Source organism: Haliaeetus leucocephalus, unplaced genomic scaffold, assembly GCF_000737465.1.
Source record: "Haliaeetus leucocephalus isolate CR32 unplaced genomic scaffold, Haliaeetus_leucocephalus-4.0 Scaffold636, whole genome shotgun sequence".
Classification (NCBI taxonomy): Eukaryota; Metazoa; Chordata; class Aves; order Accipitriformes; family Accipitridae; genus Haliaeetus; species Haliaeetus leucocephalus.
The window spans coordinates 3,385,472-3,401,804 of record NW_010973072.1 but is presented as its reverse complement, the minus strand read 5'-3'; the positions used below and the strand labels follow the sequence as shown (position 1 = coordinate 3,401,804).

The following is a 16,333-nucleotide window of genomic DNA, read 5'->3' as shown; positions in this document are numbered from 1 at the left end:
GAGGAGGGCCGGGGGAAGCGGCGTTAACCTGCCCGCGAGGTCTGCCGTTGCCCACCCCGGGGCGGGTTCCCGAGCGATGGCGTCCCTCGGTCCGGGTCCGTTGGTCGTGCTCTCCCCCCCTTCATCGTGCTTAGCCCGCTTTTTTTCTGTTTCCCCAAGGTTGTCATTCACGTGGTTATTCCCCTGATTTCGCGGGCTAGCAGCCCCAGGTTCTCAGACCCTCTTTGCTTAGAAGCAACCCGCCGTGCTGGTGCTTTCACGTTGACGTTGCTCAAAGAAAGAGGGAGGCAGGGGATGCCACAGGGCATTAGTTCAGTGAGCTAACCTCGGTATCGGGTACGTCATCAGAAGTATTTTCCCTCTTCATCTGCAGGCAGGGATGCAAGCATGAGTACCAGTGTCCTAGCACAGCGCTAAAGTATTAGGTTACAGCGAGCTGGGGCTTAAGCTTACTGTCTCTAAGTGCCTGAGGAACAGATTCTGAGCTAAATGCGATTCGGTTATAAAGACGACTCAAACAATGACCTGTGGGAGTATTTCCTTATAGGTTAGGCTCTGCAGAATTAGGACTAAAGTCTGCGTGGCACCGTCTTTTGGGAGATGTGCACAAAATCAGCTCTGGACAAGGTCATGGAAGAAGGAAGATGCTCGCCCACTGTGGTTTTTTGGTACGTGGGAGTGTTCGCAGTCACAAAACCAGCAAGTTAATGGTGGTCTTAATTATCTTGGGAGGCAGCGAGAGCCACCTGTGCGTCTGTGCCATTCGGCCCCTGCTGCTGTGGTCCGACAGAAGGCTGTGGATGTGAAAACAGAAGAGTTCAAACTGGTCTACAGGTTTCCGGGGATTAAGTACTGCAGGGTGCTCTCCAGACTGAAGCTGTTACAGACTGCCACCACCATGGTCATGCTGCCTCCCATCTGCTACCTCTATCTGCAAGACCAGGTTTCTCAGAATATCCTCATATATACAACTGGCATCGCGGTCTTTGCTGGTGCAATGTTGTATGGTATGAGCTACTTTTTCAGACGAATTATTGGATTCATCTACTTAAATGAAACTGGCCGTACCGTCAGAGTGGCCCACTTGACGTTTTGGGGAAAACGGAATGACATTTACTGTCCCATAGAGGCAGTGATGACTTTGGATGAAGTTGGAGATAGCAAGGAGGAGCTACTTCTCCAGTTCAAACGGTATAATAGTACAGATATTTTATATTTTACAATTAAGTTTGGCCAGATTGTAGACAGACAGAAATTTACTCAAATATTTGGAAAACCTGAGTGATACAGCAGCTAATTTCCAGTGGTTTTCCTTGTTGCATGTTCATTGCGCTTATTCTTCTGTGAAGTTTAATTAGTTTACCAAACTGACATACTTCAGTCATTTTCCTATGCAAAGCCTGTTGGTAAGTGCACTCAGTGTAGAAAGTAGAAATGGTAAAGAACAATCCACTGGATTAAATGTCTTTGCAGCTTGTTTAAGGTGTGAGCAGCATCTCTTCCGTGTCAGATACAGTGATGTGCATAGTGCACTGTCACCAGCAGTTCTCAGTCTAAACTGTCCTACTTGGAACGTGCAGTAGGCGGAATTACTGGTGCTGACCCCGACTGTTTCAGCTGGCCTCTTAGGCTGTTTTGAAACAGGAAAAACTCTGGAAGTGAAGTGCAGTAACTCTGCCAGAGCATCCTCACTTTAAATTCAGTCTTTTAGTGAAATTGAGGTTGACTGGGAAACCTCTTGAAATTGAAACTTGTCTCGTACATACATACGTACATATGATGAATAAGGCTCATGCATTAATGCAATTGAGGTAACTGGAAAGAGCGGTATATAATGCTGTATAAGGAGAGTGGGGTCTCTTGGCATGGTCTTCCAGGATGTGAACGTAACTGGGCAAAACAAGGGTGCATGTTGCCAAGACACGTTGCCAGTTCAGCCTTAAGGGTAAGTTAAAGACTGGGACAGCATTTCGGGAGCCTCTCGTAGAAACTGCTTTCCCATTGGAAAAAAACCACACCTAAACTATGGTGCTGTGAATTACAGGGACAGTCTGTGATCCTTTGTTCAGTTTGGATCCTAATGATCATCTGAAATGTTGGAACTTCTTGTCCTTCTTTGCATATATTCACGTTTGTGGTTTTTTTGTATGTATGAATGATGTTTAATCAATACTGTAACACTTTGAGTTGCAAAAATGTCAGTAAATGTTACGAAAAGTATCTTGGACTATGTGAATCAAGCAGTCTTCTGTGAAGAATAGCATACAGCCTGGGAAACAAGTCATCTGTATCCCTTGATATGTTTCCCGATTTGGGCATATTTTAACATCAAAAGCTCTGTTGCCAAATACCCTTTCCAATCCCTGTTCCCCCAATCTGGGTTTACCTAAAATGAAAAGAAAAAAAGGTAAGACAGACACCTAAAAGCTACGTTGAATTAAGGCTGAAAATATGTGTACTTTGTATTCTGTTGAACTTGCAGGGCTGATCACCCCTGCATCTGTGTCCATGAAGGACAGCGGTCTTATTCTGTGGTGTTGGTATGATTTCTCATTTTCCAAAACCTCAGCAGAAATGAGGAGCAGGATTTAAACTCGAGAAAGAATCAAACCTGATCACTTGTAACATGAAAAACTTTTTGTGAGTTGTCAGAAGCAAGTGAACTCCTTCCACTGCTCTTCTAGCTGTTGCTTCATTTGAAACTGGCAAATAAACTGACCCTCACCAATAGAGAAATTTGGAGTACTCTTTTCTCTCTTTCTTCCTCGCATGTGTTGAAACCTCTGTCTCTTGGTGGCTCAGCAGATGCAGGTAAGTAAAAGTGCCCTTTAAGTGCACAGGCTAACCCTGGTTTACTATTTATTTGTGTTGAACTTTTCCTAATGGCGGCTCCTTTATTTTAAATTTTGGCTGATCCTGTGTGGTACAGCAATATCAAAAGGAAAAGAGAAATGGTCCTTGGCTTAAAGATCATGGCAGCAAAATACACTGTATGCATACACTGTGGTTTTTGGAGGCTGATCTTCATAAGAATATATTTAATATGCACTAATGATTCAGTTTAGGCATGTACTAGGTATAAAATAAAAACCCCTGGAGAAGTTCAATTATAAATATTTTATTTAAGAATATTGATTACACATGAGATGTCATTTGTTATGAATCTGTGTGCAGTTACTAGTTACACCATGAAGTGTATTTAAGTATTTGTTTAAACATTTATTTGGCACTGTCCACAGTATGCTGTAAACAATATTAACTTTATATGCTTCAGCTGCAGTGCTTTCTATGTATTCTCTAACATGATTTCATCAACATGTACACAATTATACAGTTACTGAGTGTCAGTAAAAATTATAAAAACACCTAGAGTATTCATAATAAAAGTGAAGATGTGGTAAGACTTCAAATTACTGGACCTTTGCTTCTGTAAAAGTACAAGACTTGCTAGAGACATTTACTAAAACTACTGCACTGATATGTCGAACAAACTAATTCCAAAAATGCTGTCAAATACAGTTCTTGGTTTGACTTTCTTCTTGCTGATAATATGCTTACAAGGACAGTGATGACAATGAGGTTTTGTTGACCACCAATTTACCAGCCCTTCCCCCAGATTTCTACAACCTCTGTTCAAAAACCTGCTCAGGTTCTGACCAGCTGGTACCAGAATTCTGGTTTCTGCAGAGAGGCCTACAGAAATCCCATTATTTTGAAGCTAGCAGAAGTGAGTGTACTTGAGTTTCCCAATACCAGCACTCAAAAAATAAAATGGGAAAACCATGATCAACACTTCTCAAAGCAGGTAAGAAGCCTTTCATATTTTGGTAGCCGTATTAAACAAGTGAATCTTTTAACTCCTCTGTCTCTTATTATGTACTTAAGAATTGTGGTCAGATCTTAATAGGGCAACTATAAAGTCTACTGTGGTCCTTGTTTTTTGGTGCACAACATGATGTTAAACTTAGCAAAATCCAGATGCTTGCTAGCCAAGAAGAAAAAAAAAAAGGCACCAGACCTAGTTCAAGTCAGCCTTAAGCAAAGAGTACATAGTGAAGAGACTTCCAAACTAATTCTTTGAAGAGAAACAAATTAATGAACTGTTGATGCTTTTTGATCCCTGTGGCTTTCTAGAAGACCTCTGAAGTATCAATGACTTAGAATAAACTATTAGAACAAAAATAGAATTACTTTGCATTATAAATGTGCAATTAGGACTAGGCCTTCACTGTAGTGGCTCTGATGTCAGGGAATGGCTAAGATCAAGCAGTTTTGTGGTAGTTTTACAAAATACCTCAAGTATTCATGTAGAACTTGTAATAGATAAATGAATGGCTATTGTGTGTTATGGGCAAACAGTAAGATAATCTCAAATCATTCTAGATTGCTGACAGAGGTGGCCATAATGTCCTTCACATGATTCTGCAAGCTTTGTCAAATTACATACTTCAGGGTATAGTTTTCTCTGTACAAGTCTGATTGTAAGAGAAGTCAAAAGTTTTAAAATCCAGGATGAGGAAAAAAGTACTTCATTTCCACTTACAGCGCTGCACATGTGGCTGAATGCATTAGTGCCTCTGAAGCAGTATGTGTAGGCTGAAGGCTGGGCACAGAGTAGCTGATGGCATCCTGATCCAGTTGGTGTGGCAGATGTCTGTATTCAGGGGAATAAAGCTGGAAATTACTCTGTAAAATACTGTACTTGGCAGTGGTGGAAAGCAGAGCTTTCCTTGAAACACCGATTTTATTCCAGCTACCATTAGAGAATGGCACTTTCTGTATGACAGGCATGTGGCTTTTAAGTGTTACGCCATACTTGTTGCTGCTTCTGGACACAAGAGTAAATCTACTGGGATTACCCGTGAAAACGGACTGTACCAGGTCGTATTTAGACAATCAGATAGGGCCGTGAATGTAGAGAGGACGGCAATTAGTATGACCCAAGCCAGAAGGTGGAGGGCCACAGCTTCTACAAATGCACAGTGCGGGACAGTTGCATGTACCTTCTGGTGACCAGTACCAACGCTCTGCCTGGATCGAGATTGCATGGAGCAGCTTGCCTTGGGCAGGATTACAGACAGAACACAAACCTTAGTTTATGACTTTACACTTATCTTGTAAGTAGAGAAGACATGAATTAATGCAAACTAATTTCATAATCAGCGGTTCAGTGCGAGGGAACTGCTTTTTACTTGAAGTTTGCTAAGATGTCACTGAAAATGTTCAGAAAGAGGTGCGCATGATGATCCTTGAAGATCAGTGTTGGACGAAAACGAATTGATCTGTCGCCACAGCCTCCCAGCACAACACCTAAAACAAGAACAGAAGAGGTCCTCTAGTCATTTCCATCTTCGCCAAATATTGAGAAGATGCAAATCTCTGAATGAGGTTCACCTCACTGTGGAGGGCCAACAAGCTCCCCAAATCACTGCTAACCACACAATGATACAGCACCCAGTCAGTGGTGCAAAGGGGCCTCAAGCTTCCCAGCAACTCAGAAGAACACTGCGGGTGCCTGTAGCGGTTCTGTAAAACACTTGGGAGTGTTGGGAATAATCCCAACCTCAGTGGAAAGACTCCATCCAGCACAGAGCTCAAACAGCATCTGACACTTCAAAGTGCAATACTCCACTGGTTAAGTACCTCAATGCCAGAACAAGACACAGTAGGTTTCTTTGCAATTTTGTTTTTAAACTACTTTTAGTTTTTAATTACGAGAAGTTAAAAATCAATTAATTCTTTGAAACGTTTGTGGGCAACGAAAATCCATACCATGGAGCTGAGCTTACCTTGCCTATAAGAATAGCCTTGGTTTACCATGAAACAAACAGCTTGCTTTCTCTCCCTGCTGGCTTAGTTTCCAAGAACAAAAAAATACCAGTCTTTTACACTCTAAAATTTTGGCTTCACAATAGTTTAGATGCATCATGCCTGGTTCTTTCAAGAGATATAAGTAAGAGCAAAAACTGACAGCAGCAAACCCAGGACCCACACACAGTTAAATTCAAAGAGAATGTTAGGCTTCAGATCATGAGGTTCCCCTCCTGATACCGGGGCTTCTCTACAGCTGGGTAAGAGTTCTGTAGTAAGAGGGATGTAGTTGTAGATCTGTGCCCATTTTAGGCAACTCATATTTCCTTATTAGGTATTCCATAAACCTCATATTTTTTCTCCCTATGTTTTCGTGAGTGACAGTTACATTAACTTCTAATTTTCCTGATCTATTTCTAGAAGTAAGCCATGCCTAGGTGCACCTAAGGTCACTGCAGAGGAATATGAAAGTGATGTCACAAAACCTCATGCCCTACATAGATCTCTTCCAGCAACATTAGACCTATAGAAAAAGGTAAACATATATACCATGCAATGGACTGGTCCGATGTCTCTGAAAATACAAGTATTTCCAGAAATGTCTAAATACAGCTTTGTTCATAACTTCACTTCTGTCCTCTGATAGTGTAGTACACATATACCATACGAAAAAGAAAAGTTTAAAGCATTACATATGCTACTGTTTGTCATCTGAAGCTAATCCACACACAGAGACTTTCTTACCTTTGTTTCTGGCTATTGTAATTAACTTGTTTCTAGTTGCATCATTTGGAGTGTCAAACGAACAGAACGTTCCTCTTCCTCTCACTCTGCTGATAAGATGGGGGTAACGAGCCTGCAAAGAGAGGTGAGGAAGCATCCATGGTGGCAGCTGCTGTGACAGAGGGCACCTGGTGGCAAGCTCTGCTCTGCCAGGCACTCTGCCACATGGAAACCCTGCTGCCTCCTCCGTTCCAGTGGAGTGGAGCTACTGCACAGGCTGGGTTTCTCACGAAACCTCGTGTCCTGTTCGCCCCTTTCTGACAAAGGTCTGAAAGCCATAGACTGCAGAGCCCAACAGCAGGCAGGTTCTCTCCTCGCAAAGCAGATGAACATCTGAGCAGGAAGCGAGAATGAATTTGCACCCCTGAGCTGGGTAAGGTAAAATCTTACTTCGAGCCTCCTGAAGCGAGCGTAAAGCACCTTGCATCTGAAACACACTCCAGGAAAACGTGAGCATAAATAATCTGGAATGGGGCTAAGAAACCAGCTCATTCTTATCCTGCACTAAGACACTTGCTAGTAGTATCTGCTTCACTTACTATCTGTTACAATCCTCATCTTTTTTAAGAGTAAATTTCTTTAGATAGTACTAGTTGTATTCTGGCCCTCCAAAGTGTGAAGATTATAATTTTTTGTGTAGTCCTGCCTGCTATGCCTTGAAGTTGTGGAGAGAGCAGAGACTGTATTTGGGTTTATCCTGCACAAAATGCCTTTTGAAAGGCAAAAGCTGCAAGCCTACCCTTAAATGCCTATCTGATTTTCCTTCTCATGTGGGGCTGCGTAGTTGAAGCTGTGAGGAATTTCCCTTAGTCAAGGGAGGGAAAGCTACAATTTTCTTGTTTCAACAGCCCAATGGAATTGTAACAAAATATGAAGGCACTTTCCTTTAAAAAGAACTTTTGGGACAATGAAATGCTAGCTGCTTGTGATAACAGACTTCTAGCAAAATAATTTAACTAGCTGCAGTTCATACCTTCAGATATTTGGGGGTAACTCTCTGTTTTGGATTAAGCTATACAAAGTCAGCATTCTTAAGTCAGTAAAAGAAAGTTTACTTCAGCTCCAAATGGGACACAGTAATTCAGGCTTGCAGTGAAGTACCTAAACCAGCAAGTTACTGATTGTGGTCTAGTCCCCAGCTGGAGTTCGTTACTCCAGGTGTCTAAACTGGATGACGTCAGACCCTACCTGATCAGCAAACTTCTTATCTGTAATCCTTCCAGATGTTTACCTGTAAATCCAGCAGCCCAGTCAGTAGTGCTTTCCCAGCATGGGTTGCGTTGTTTAGAAGGTCTTCTCTTTTAATAACCTTAATGACTTCAGCAAGCATAAGGTTCTTGGATGGATCTCCAAGCCAGGTATTAAAAATCCGATAGGGCTTGGGAAAGGTTGGAGAGAGAGTTGTGAAACATGTTAACAGGCAAATCACTATAATAAAGAAAAACAAGCCATCAAACTGGTAATGTCAACATCAGGTGTATGAAAAAGCATGCCCTAATACCAACCCCCTTTTTTTGTTGTAAGCGCAAAATACAGCTGCCCTGCTGAGCAGAAACAAAGGGCAACTACCTTATGCTACAAATTTAGTGCATTCTGTCTTGCTGCTCTGACATCTCATTGAAACATGGACATAGATGACATGGAAATCAGCATCATCTATACAGGTTTTACATTCAAGCTTTGTGTTCTCCCCCCTAATTTTTTTTTCCATTTATTACATCAAAAATGTCATTAATGCGAAGAAGAAATCTTGCTGACAGAATCCATAATGCTGACATACGAGCTCTGAAGATACCAAGTTGCCCTATGGAAAAAGGTGTCAGTGATTGGATTTTGTACTGAAGCATAGTTCATTAGGCTAAACCCAGTTCTCCACTCCCTCCCACCAGCTTTATGACCTTTGTGACTGACAGCAACTGGAATAGAAGTGAAGAAGTAACAACTTTTGTGTAAGCACAAAGCAAGTATCTATGAAATAGCAGGTCCATCTAGCTGAGCCTGCCTTACTGAAGGAAAGCTTGTCTCTTCCATGGACTTTACAGTTCCTTATGAATGGTCACCAACTAGCACAGAGTTCAAATTTCATTGAAAATCTTACAGCATTTGGCCTGAACTCCTCTTTGTGGAAGAATCCTCCTGTCATCATCTTCTTACTGAATGTTACCACATCAGCTGGGTCATCCAGGCCCCAGTGCTCATGTGCCCAGAATTTTCCTGTGCAGCCGCCTCCCGTCTGCACCTCATCCACCAAGAACGCACAGCCATGCTGCAGAGACAGATGTAAAGAGCAGGGAATGTGAGCCCTCATTTCCAAAACAAAAATACCTCTCTTTCTTTGCCAACAGATAATATGAGCCAATTACATGCAACATCCCTCCTTCCCCACCTTGACTGCTCCAAATCTCCCCTCCTCAACCCCCATACCAATGCCACTCACTGTGCATTAGGTTTCACAATTAAAAATTCAGCTGTTTTTTCAGAAGGGCAGTACAGACATATTTTCTACCTAAATTCACAAACAAAGCATGTGTTTTTATATAGTCTTGAACATTTCTAGAGGATACCTGAAGACATCTGGGAGCATCTTCAAAGCCCCTGAGGGAGGCAGAACAGCATTTCTAGGAGTTTTGATTGTTTTAAATAAGAAGTCTCTGCCTCAAATCTGAGTCAGGCATTTGTGGCACAAAGGCAATACCAGCAGCAGCATCTGTTCAGTCTAGGGGCCTAAAATGATCCTGGAAGAGCTGCCTTTTCAGATGAGTCTGCTGAAAGAGTTACTCAGCTGTGAAGGACTATTTTGTTGAAACTTTGGGACAGGGAGATCAAGCTATATCATGATATTGTAATTAGAACTAATTCGTAAGTACTTTTGACGGCATCTCATTTTAGACAAAGCAAACCTTTTCATTTCACCTTATTTACTAAATCACTCTTGCATGAGCAGTTGTTAACAATGGGAAAAGCCGCTTTTTCTCACAGCAGAACACAATTTTCCAAGCATCACCTATGCTTTTCTCTGTAAGCAAACAAATGTTTTGAGGGTGAAAAAAGCATGGAGTAGGTCTTATTGATGGTTGTCACTTCTAAACAGGTAACTTCACATTCCAAGTATCAAGACATCTGTCCTTTTCATTGTTTTATTGGAGCATCAGCTCTACAGTTGGACTCATTTTGTGTTTCAGCTTTTTTTGCAATTAAAACCAAATATGTCAACAGAAAATTACCCTTTTCCAAACCTGCCTCTTCTGAAATTGTTTGAACCCCTTCAACAAATTGGCATTATCATATAAAGAACACTGCTGCGAAATCCATAGTTAATGAATCAGAGTAATTTCTCTCTGACTTAGACATTAGAAGAAAATTTATTGGACTGAGGAAACCACTAGGTGCACATCAAATGGAAGAGAAGATACTGTGCTGACAATGGGTTGCTTGTATCTGAATACATACCTGTACATGACTACCCCAACTGCTACCAAGGAGGCCTGTGAAGCTCTCAAAGTGCCTGGGGCAGGGAGGAAGGCCTCTGGAGACACCAAGAAGTATTTGCATGTTTAGCTACCACTGAGCAAACAGTGAAATATTTTATTACCTTTCTGGCAATATCTCGTAGCTTTCTGAAGAAGTCATCTGAAGCATGATTGTCCCCACCCTCTGACTGTATTGGTTCTATAATGATTCCAGCCACAATCTTCTTCTTTTTCCTGTACTTTACAATCAGGTCTTCCACCTGTAAAACAAACATTTATGATACATTCTCCTTTCAGGACATTCGCACATTTCCTCCCAGAAAGATTAAATCTCAGCAACAGAACTTCAACTTCTCATAAGCATTCCTGGCTATAAAGATGTCAGGAAGCACGAGGAATTAACAAGTAGTTTTTCCAGCATTTAACACTGCCCTCTTGTTCCTGAATAATGCTTAAGTTTAAATCATACCCTAAACACATTGTAACTAGTTGCACATTTATCTACAAAGGTCTGAAAACTCTAGCAAATTTCAGCTGAAGATATGGTGGAAACCACTGTAGCTTGCTATGCCATTACTGTCATTCCACCTAAGCAATACAGAAGAAAACAGATTTTGTGTCAGAAAATAAAACTCAGGTAATGTATTAAAGAAGGTAATCTGGTAAATTTGCTTTCTCTAGTCACCTACTTCAGATACTTAATCAGATGAAATAGTGCAGAAATCCTGTTGCTGACAAGGGGCTTACAGAGAAGTTTTAATTAACCTTGTAGTACCAGTTACTGTGATTAGTAGTGTCATTTGTACTTGAAATACCCTTTACAGCTTTCAGGGCCCACAACCCGTGTAGGCTGTATTGGGTTTTGAAACCCAATGGTTTCCAAAGGGTGCCAGTAAGCCAATCCACAGACTTTCAAAGAAAGCATTTGGCTTTTTATTTTTTTATTTTTTTTTAAATAACAGCTTCAAGTCTGTGGATTGATTTTTTGCATCACAATTCCCCCACCCCAAGCTGTTGTGGAGCAAACACGGGGAACCAATTTGCTGTGCTTTCTGTTTTCTCTGAAGTCAGGCAGTGTGAGTAAGAAGTCTCTTTGATCCAGCTCTGCGCAGCCATCCAGAGTGCTGCTGCGCTCCATTCAGCTCACCACAACCCCCTGCCCTAGTCGCTTACGACGCTCCAGGTTGCGCACTACTGCAGGTCCAGTCACAGGGCACACCATGCCTTGCTCCCCACCTCTGTCTCTCAAGAGTGAGCCCTTGCAAGTGACAGATCCTGGATCCCAGTGTGCCCAACAGGGAATCCAATCCCATGGTTCTGGTACCTGGAGACGGTTTTCCTCCCTTAAACTCTGTTCTGCCCACCTTTCCTTTCTCCTGGGCTAGGGAAGGCAGAGTCCCTGCCCACTCACTCCCTGCAGCCATGGGTAGGATCAGAGCTTTATGCCAGAAGGTTACCACAGAAAAGCTGAAAAACTTGAAATCCTGTTACAGGTTCTCTTTGCAGAGGATTATGCACGCTGTGCGCTCTCTTAGTCCATGTCCCTTTGCAAGATCTGGCAGACAAGTTGACTGTGATACAACGAGCTGCTCCTGCATGTGAAATTTCACTTTGGTATGAATCATGTAGACCTCTAATTCACAGTAAGCTGGCTGTTCTTCTGAAAGGCAGGGACAAACTTCTGACTGTAAACAACAGTGAATGCTGTTTTTATCACATGCTGTTCCAATCCCTGAAAACATTCTTTTAGTGAAAAACAGCTAATCCTACTAGCACTATTCATTATTTCAAAACAAAACCAGCAGAAAGCTGCCAGTGAATTTTTTACCTCCTCTAAACAACGGGCTTCTTCCTGTTGATTCTCTTTCACAAAGTCTTCCAGAGGATACTTTAGCCTTGGAAATGGAGCAATAGGCCAGTCCAGCGATGGAATGTCCAATTTGTGAATTGCTTTAGAGTGAGTTGTAGCTAAGCAACCTAAACCCAGAAAAGCAAAAATGAAAATAATACCTGTCTAGGAACAATACAGGAAAAAAGCTACCAAGAGGTGAAAAATTGCCTGACACCAGGACTGTAGAATTCTCTTAATTGCTCTATGTTTTTACTTCATTTTCTGAAATACTGGTTAATGGGATTTAGTCAAGCTTAAGTGGATTGCTCTAGCTTTTAAACATCAGTTTCTACATGCACTGTTCCAGAAGAACCGGAGAACCTGTTAATCTGAATAGGCTGCTCAGACAAGATGCGTTTCACCTCTCCAAAGAAAACTGCTTGCAAAGCTCAGAATTACAACATTCTTGGGTAACGTTTAGAACACGGACTGAGCCAATATAAAATGGTAAAAATGAGTGACATCTTGTTTGCATATTGTGGTGATTTTACCCCAGGAGTTAAGATTTTGACTAGTATAGACAGGAAACCTTGGATTCAGAATGAAAATAGGAGACCTTTTGAAAATAAATTTTCAAAAAATATAAAATTAATTCCCACCGTCACTCAAATATTCTGTTTCAGTACTGGTGGGGCTTCAACAGCAAGCCTTCAATAAACCTACAGCTCCTCCAGTGGTAGCATTTGTCTAAGGAAAAAACCACTTTTCCGAAACTACAGTGAGATGACAGCTTACTGCAGCGGCTGAGAGGAGCGAAAGAAAAGGGAGGTTGTCGCCGGCGGTGCTTTTCTTACCCAGGGTCCTTCCGTGGAAGCCGCCCATGAAGGAGAGCATGGCGTAGTCGGGGCAGCCGGGGGGCTGCAAGCAGAGCAGAGAGGCGGGCAGTCAGCGTGCGGTGCCGCGGGCGGGTGGGTGGCCCTGCTGCCCGCGCAGCTGCGGGCACCTGACGCAACCCAGGCACAAACCCGCGGCCAGGGCACAGCGGGACGGCTGGATCCAAGCTGCTGCCTCTCGCAGCATGCAGATTGGTTTCCTCTGCAACCATCGGGCACCGCAAATTGTTATGTTTACCCGTTTGAACAAATACATTTGTCGTCCCCTAAAAAATGCCTGACCTCCTAGAATGCATCATTAATACTAATGAATACGTGGCACTTTATACCGTATCATAATATCGCTTCACACATGAGCACGCACAAAGGCTAAGCATTCAGTACAATCAGCCCCTTTTTGTACAAAGTATGAGGACGCGTACGGGGTGGCTGTGCCCAGGGGTGGCGGTGGGGGCTCTGCGAGGAGAGGCTGGGGGGGGCCTGTGCTGGATGCCCTGTGCATTCCTGATGCCTCGCTGTACCAAGAATGAGAAGGAACCACAACAAAAGACATGCAAACTGTATACCGTCTGGAATTAAACAAAAGGATATACTGGGGCTAACCCTCCACCCCCCCTAAAAATAGAAATTCTCTTTCTTTATGCCTCTCTCTTATCCTGCAAGTGAGAAGATTGTCACCACTTACACAACCCGTTTACACCTTTAGTCTTGTACCCCACACTCAGCTACAGGGTCAAGGCTGCAATATTTGTAACTGGATTTCAGAGGATTGCCCCCAAAAGGGGGATGCAGTTGCCCTCTCAAATCTGTCCCCTCCCCAGCTGTAAAGAGAACTCAAGACAATTAAAGAGGGATCCTAATGTTTAGATAGCTGAACGTGGACAAAAAGTGATCATTAGTTTTACACATCTTTGGTCATCTTGTAAAATTCCTCCTCCTTCAGGTCATGGCGTGCCATCCTCTTACTAGTATTGGCACAGCCATCTGTCTGACCATGCTGTAAGCAACACCACAGAACTTAAAAAATAATTCTGAAGACAAACAGAACAACGACAACAGAAAACCTGTAAGAACCCTCCTCATTTTTAAAGCCAAACGAGTTTCCTAATCCCATGTGAATGAACTGAATGCTCATCACTACAAAAGTGCCAAAGATCAGGCTGGGACCAGCAGGTTATTAATTTCTAACATGTTTATCTCAAAGAGGAGATTAAATACTCTGTTTTCTGCTATTGTTGCATGTTAAGATTTGTGACTGGCAAGAGTGAGACCACCTCAGTTGAAGGTGACTAGGACTTCAGAGGTTTATCAGCTGCATCTCAATTTCCTCATCCTGCCTGTTAACATTTAGTCAGTCAAATTTTAACCAACTCCTTGATCAGTTTTAAGCCATAAAATCACAACTTCTGAAACAAAAAATTAGAAGGTCTGTTGTTATTATTTGTAACTTTTCTATGTATTAATGATCTCCATGGACCCATCCATCACGTGGGCCCCTCTATAGCAAATGATATGTCATGAAAAAAGGGAGATCTTCCCAAGATTCACAACTGGCAAGGATGCAAAAGAATACAAGCAGCAGGTCTTGATATTTGTTGGGAGCAGTTTGTATTTCACCGTTTCCTAAATTTACAAATCCGAGATTCCACTTGAGATATAGTAAAGCCGATTTTTCCTCCCAATCTTCCCATATAAACCCAAGCCAATGGTACATCTGTAGGTGTGGTAAAGAACAAATGTTACCTGGTTAATCATACAAGATTCCAGTTCTTCTTTTGTGACATTACTATGGCCCCTCTCCTTGTTCTGCAACAAACAAACAAACAAACAAACAAAAACAACCCAACAGATAGTTTTCCTGTAGTTGTCACTACTGCATTTATGGCTGAATCACAAATTAGTAATGCTGGTATTCCAAATTAGAGCCAATGAAGATAGGGACTGTGTCTCTTACATACTGACTGCGATCTGCATTTTCTTTATTTCCTTTTCTTTATAATTTCTAAATTTGTGTCAATATAAAGTGAAAGCTTAGATGAAGACTTTTTAATAAAGATTTTATACTAGGTTGAATATAAATAACATCATTAACAAAAGAACCTCTAAGCTTTACTTTGTTTTACAGTAACAGTTCTGATGATGAATAAATACTCATTTCTACATTTAAACCTACAAAAACCATCTTAGTATTTTACTCACTCTGTACCACATAAATATTGCTTTAAAGGCATTTTCATTAGAGCAGGATCCGCAAGACATGGTGATCACCTGTGGCAGGCCCTTAGGAGCCACCTGTTGATGAAGACAGAAAATTACTCCAAAATATTAAGCACACATATAGTGCCAAGTGACGATAATACTGATCAGTCCTTAACATCATGAGCTTCAGTATAATGGGAGACCAACCGCGCCTCGGATGAGGAAAGCCAATTTCAACTGCAGCTGAGAGGGCTCAATTCAGTTTCAGTCCCAAGGATCTTCAAATTTAAATCAAGACAAACAGAAGCCACTTATTCCACTGTCTCTTATGAAAGCACAATGAACAGAAGTTAGTGAAAATGTGTTTTCTCATCAGTTCTTGAATCCAGAATGAAAGAGGCAGTATCTGTGCAGAGCAGACATGTCACCCTCTCGCATTCAGCTGTCAAGTTGAGGAAAAAGGTTCGATCTCATCACTTGTGGTGGGAAGGCAGGTGGGCAAACAGCTAATCTGTAATGTTCCCTATTAAAATCCATAACATCCCTTGATATGCCCGTGTGCCTAAACACAGAACATGGTAACTCATCACTGCTATCTCAAACTTACTGATAACAAAGATTCCTTCAGTCTTTCTGCAAAGTTCTCTGGAGGTAAAATCCCTAGGGCAGGTCTGTTGATAAAAGTGCTCTACAAAGACAAAGGAAGAGGAATTGTTAGGTTTTACTATTACATGAAAAATACCATGTTAATATCAAGGCAGTTACATTTTATTCTAATTACAAATACCAGCCAGAAATTTGTAGTCGTGGCACAAGGAGTTTTAAAGCCAAGGAATAATATTCATGTCTTAGAATATGTTTTTCTGTCTAATCCTTAATACTTCATTCTTGCAGGACTTCTTAGAAAAGGTGCATGCTAACTGATACTGACATTTCCTCTTCAATATTACCATTTTAGTTGCTCAATCTCAATTTTCCTTATACACAGGAAATACACTTTAAAATCTTAATTACTTGCCTTCAGTTTGAGTAGCTATATCTAGATTCAGTTAGGACAGCAGCACTTTCTTCCTTATTGAGCTTCAGGACAGACCATTTCAGAACGCTGTGGTTATGAACACCCTCTAGATACTATTACAATGGGATTTAGGGGAACAAGGCAAAGGTAAACTTAAAGTATAGGTGCCACATCTGAGAAAGATAACACACATGCAAGGATCAGCAACACGACGCTACAATAAAATAGATTCCTGACAAAAAACTTGTGCACACAGGCATGCTGTCTCCCGTCTAGACTCCTCTGGCATGTACAGTAATGGGCAGTGCAGCAAGGAGATTGGTGAGAA

General features: G+C 41.8%; 2 protein-coding genes across 2 annotated transcripts in view; one reads left to right on the top strand and one right to left on the bottom strand.

Moving 5' to 3' along the window:
* The first annotated feature begins 631 nt into the window (after positions 1-631).
* Positions 632-2,643, top strand: TMEM186 (transmembrane protein 186). The gene is made up of 2 exons (XM_010578438.1): positions 632-1,191; positions 2,483-2,643. Exons 1-2 carry the CDS (start codon positions 899-901, stop codon positions 2,544-2,546), a joined length of 357 nt encoding a protein of 118 aa, XP_010576740.1. The 5' UTR covers positions 632-898; the 3' UTR covers positions 2,547-2,643.
* A 1,962-nt stretch (positions 2,644-4,605) lies between these two features.
* ABAT (4-aminobutyrate aminotransferase) overlaps positions 4,606-16,333 on the bottom strand; it is a 61,343-nt gene continuing 49,615 nt past the window's right edge. The window contains exons 7-16 of the mRNA XM_010578437.1: positions 15,595-15,675; positions 14,988-15,080; positions 14,532-14,594; positions 12,750-12,813; positions 11,893-12,041; positions 10,187-10,324; positions 8,693-8,860; positions 7,826-7,972; positions 6,556-6,667; positions 4,606-5,310 (exon numbers count right to left, since the gene is read on the bottom strand). Coding sequence (XP_010576739.1) covers positions 5,189-5,310; positions 6,556-6,667; positions 7,826-7,972; positions 8,693-8,860; positions 10,187-10,324; positions 11,893-12,041; positions 12,750-12,813; positions 14,532-14,594; positions 14,988-15,080; positions 15,595-15,675 — 1,137 coding nt within the window. The 3' untranslated portion in view covers positions 4,606-5,188. The remainder of the gene's footprint in view (positions 5,311-6,555; positions 6,668-7,825; positions 7,973-8,692; positions 8,861-10,186; positions 10,325-11,892; positions 12,042-12,749; positions 12,814-14,531; positions 14,595-14,987; positions 15,081-15,594; positions 15,676-16,333) is intronic.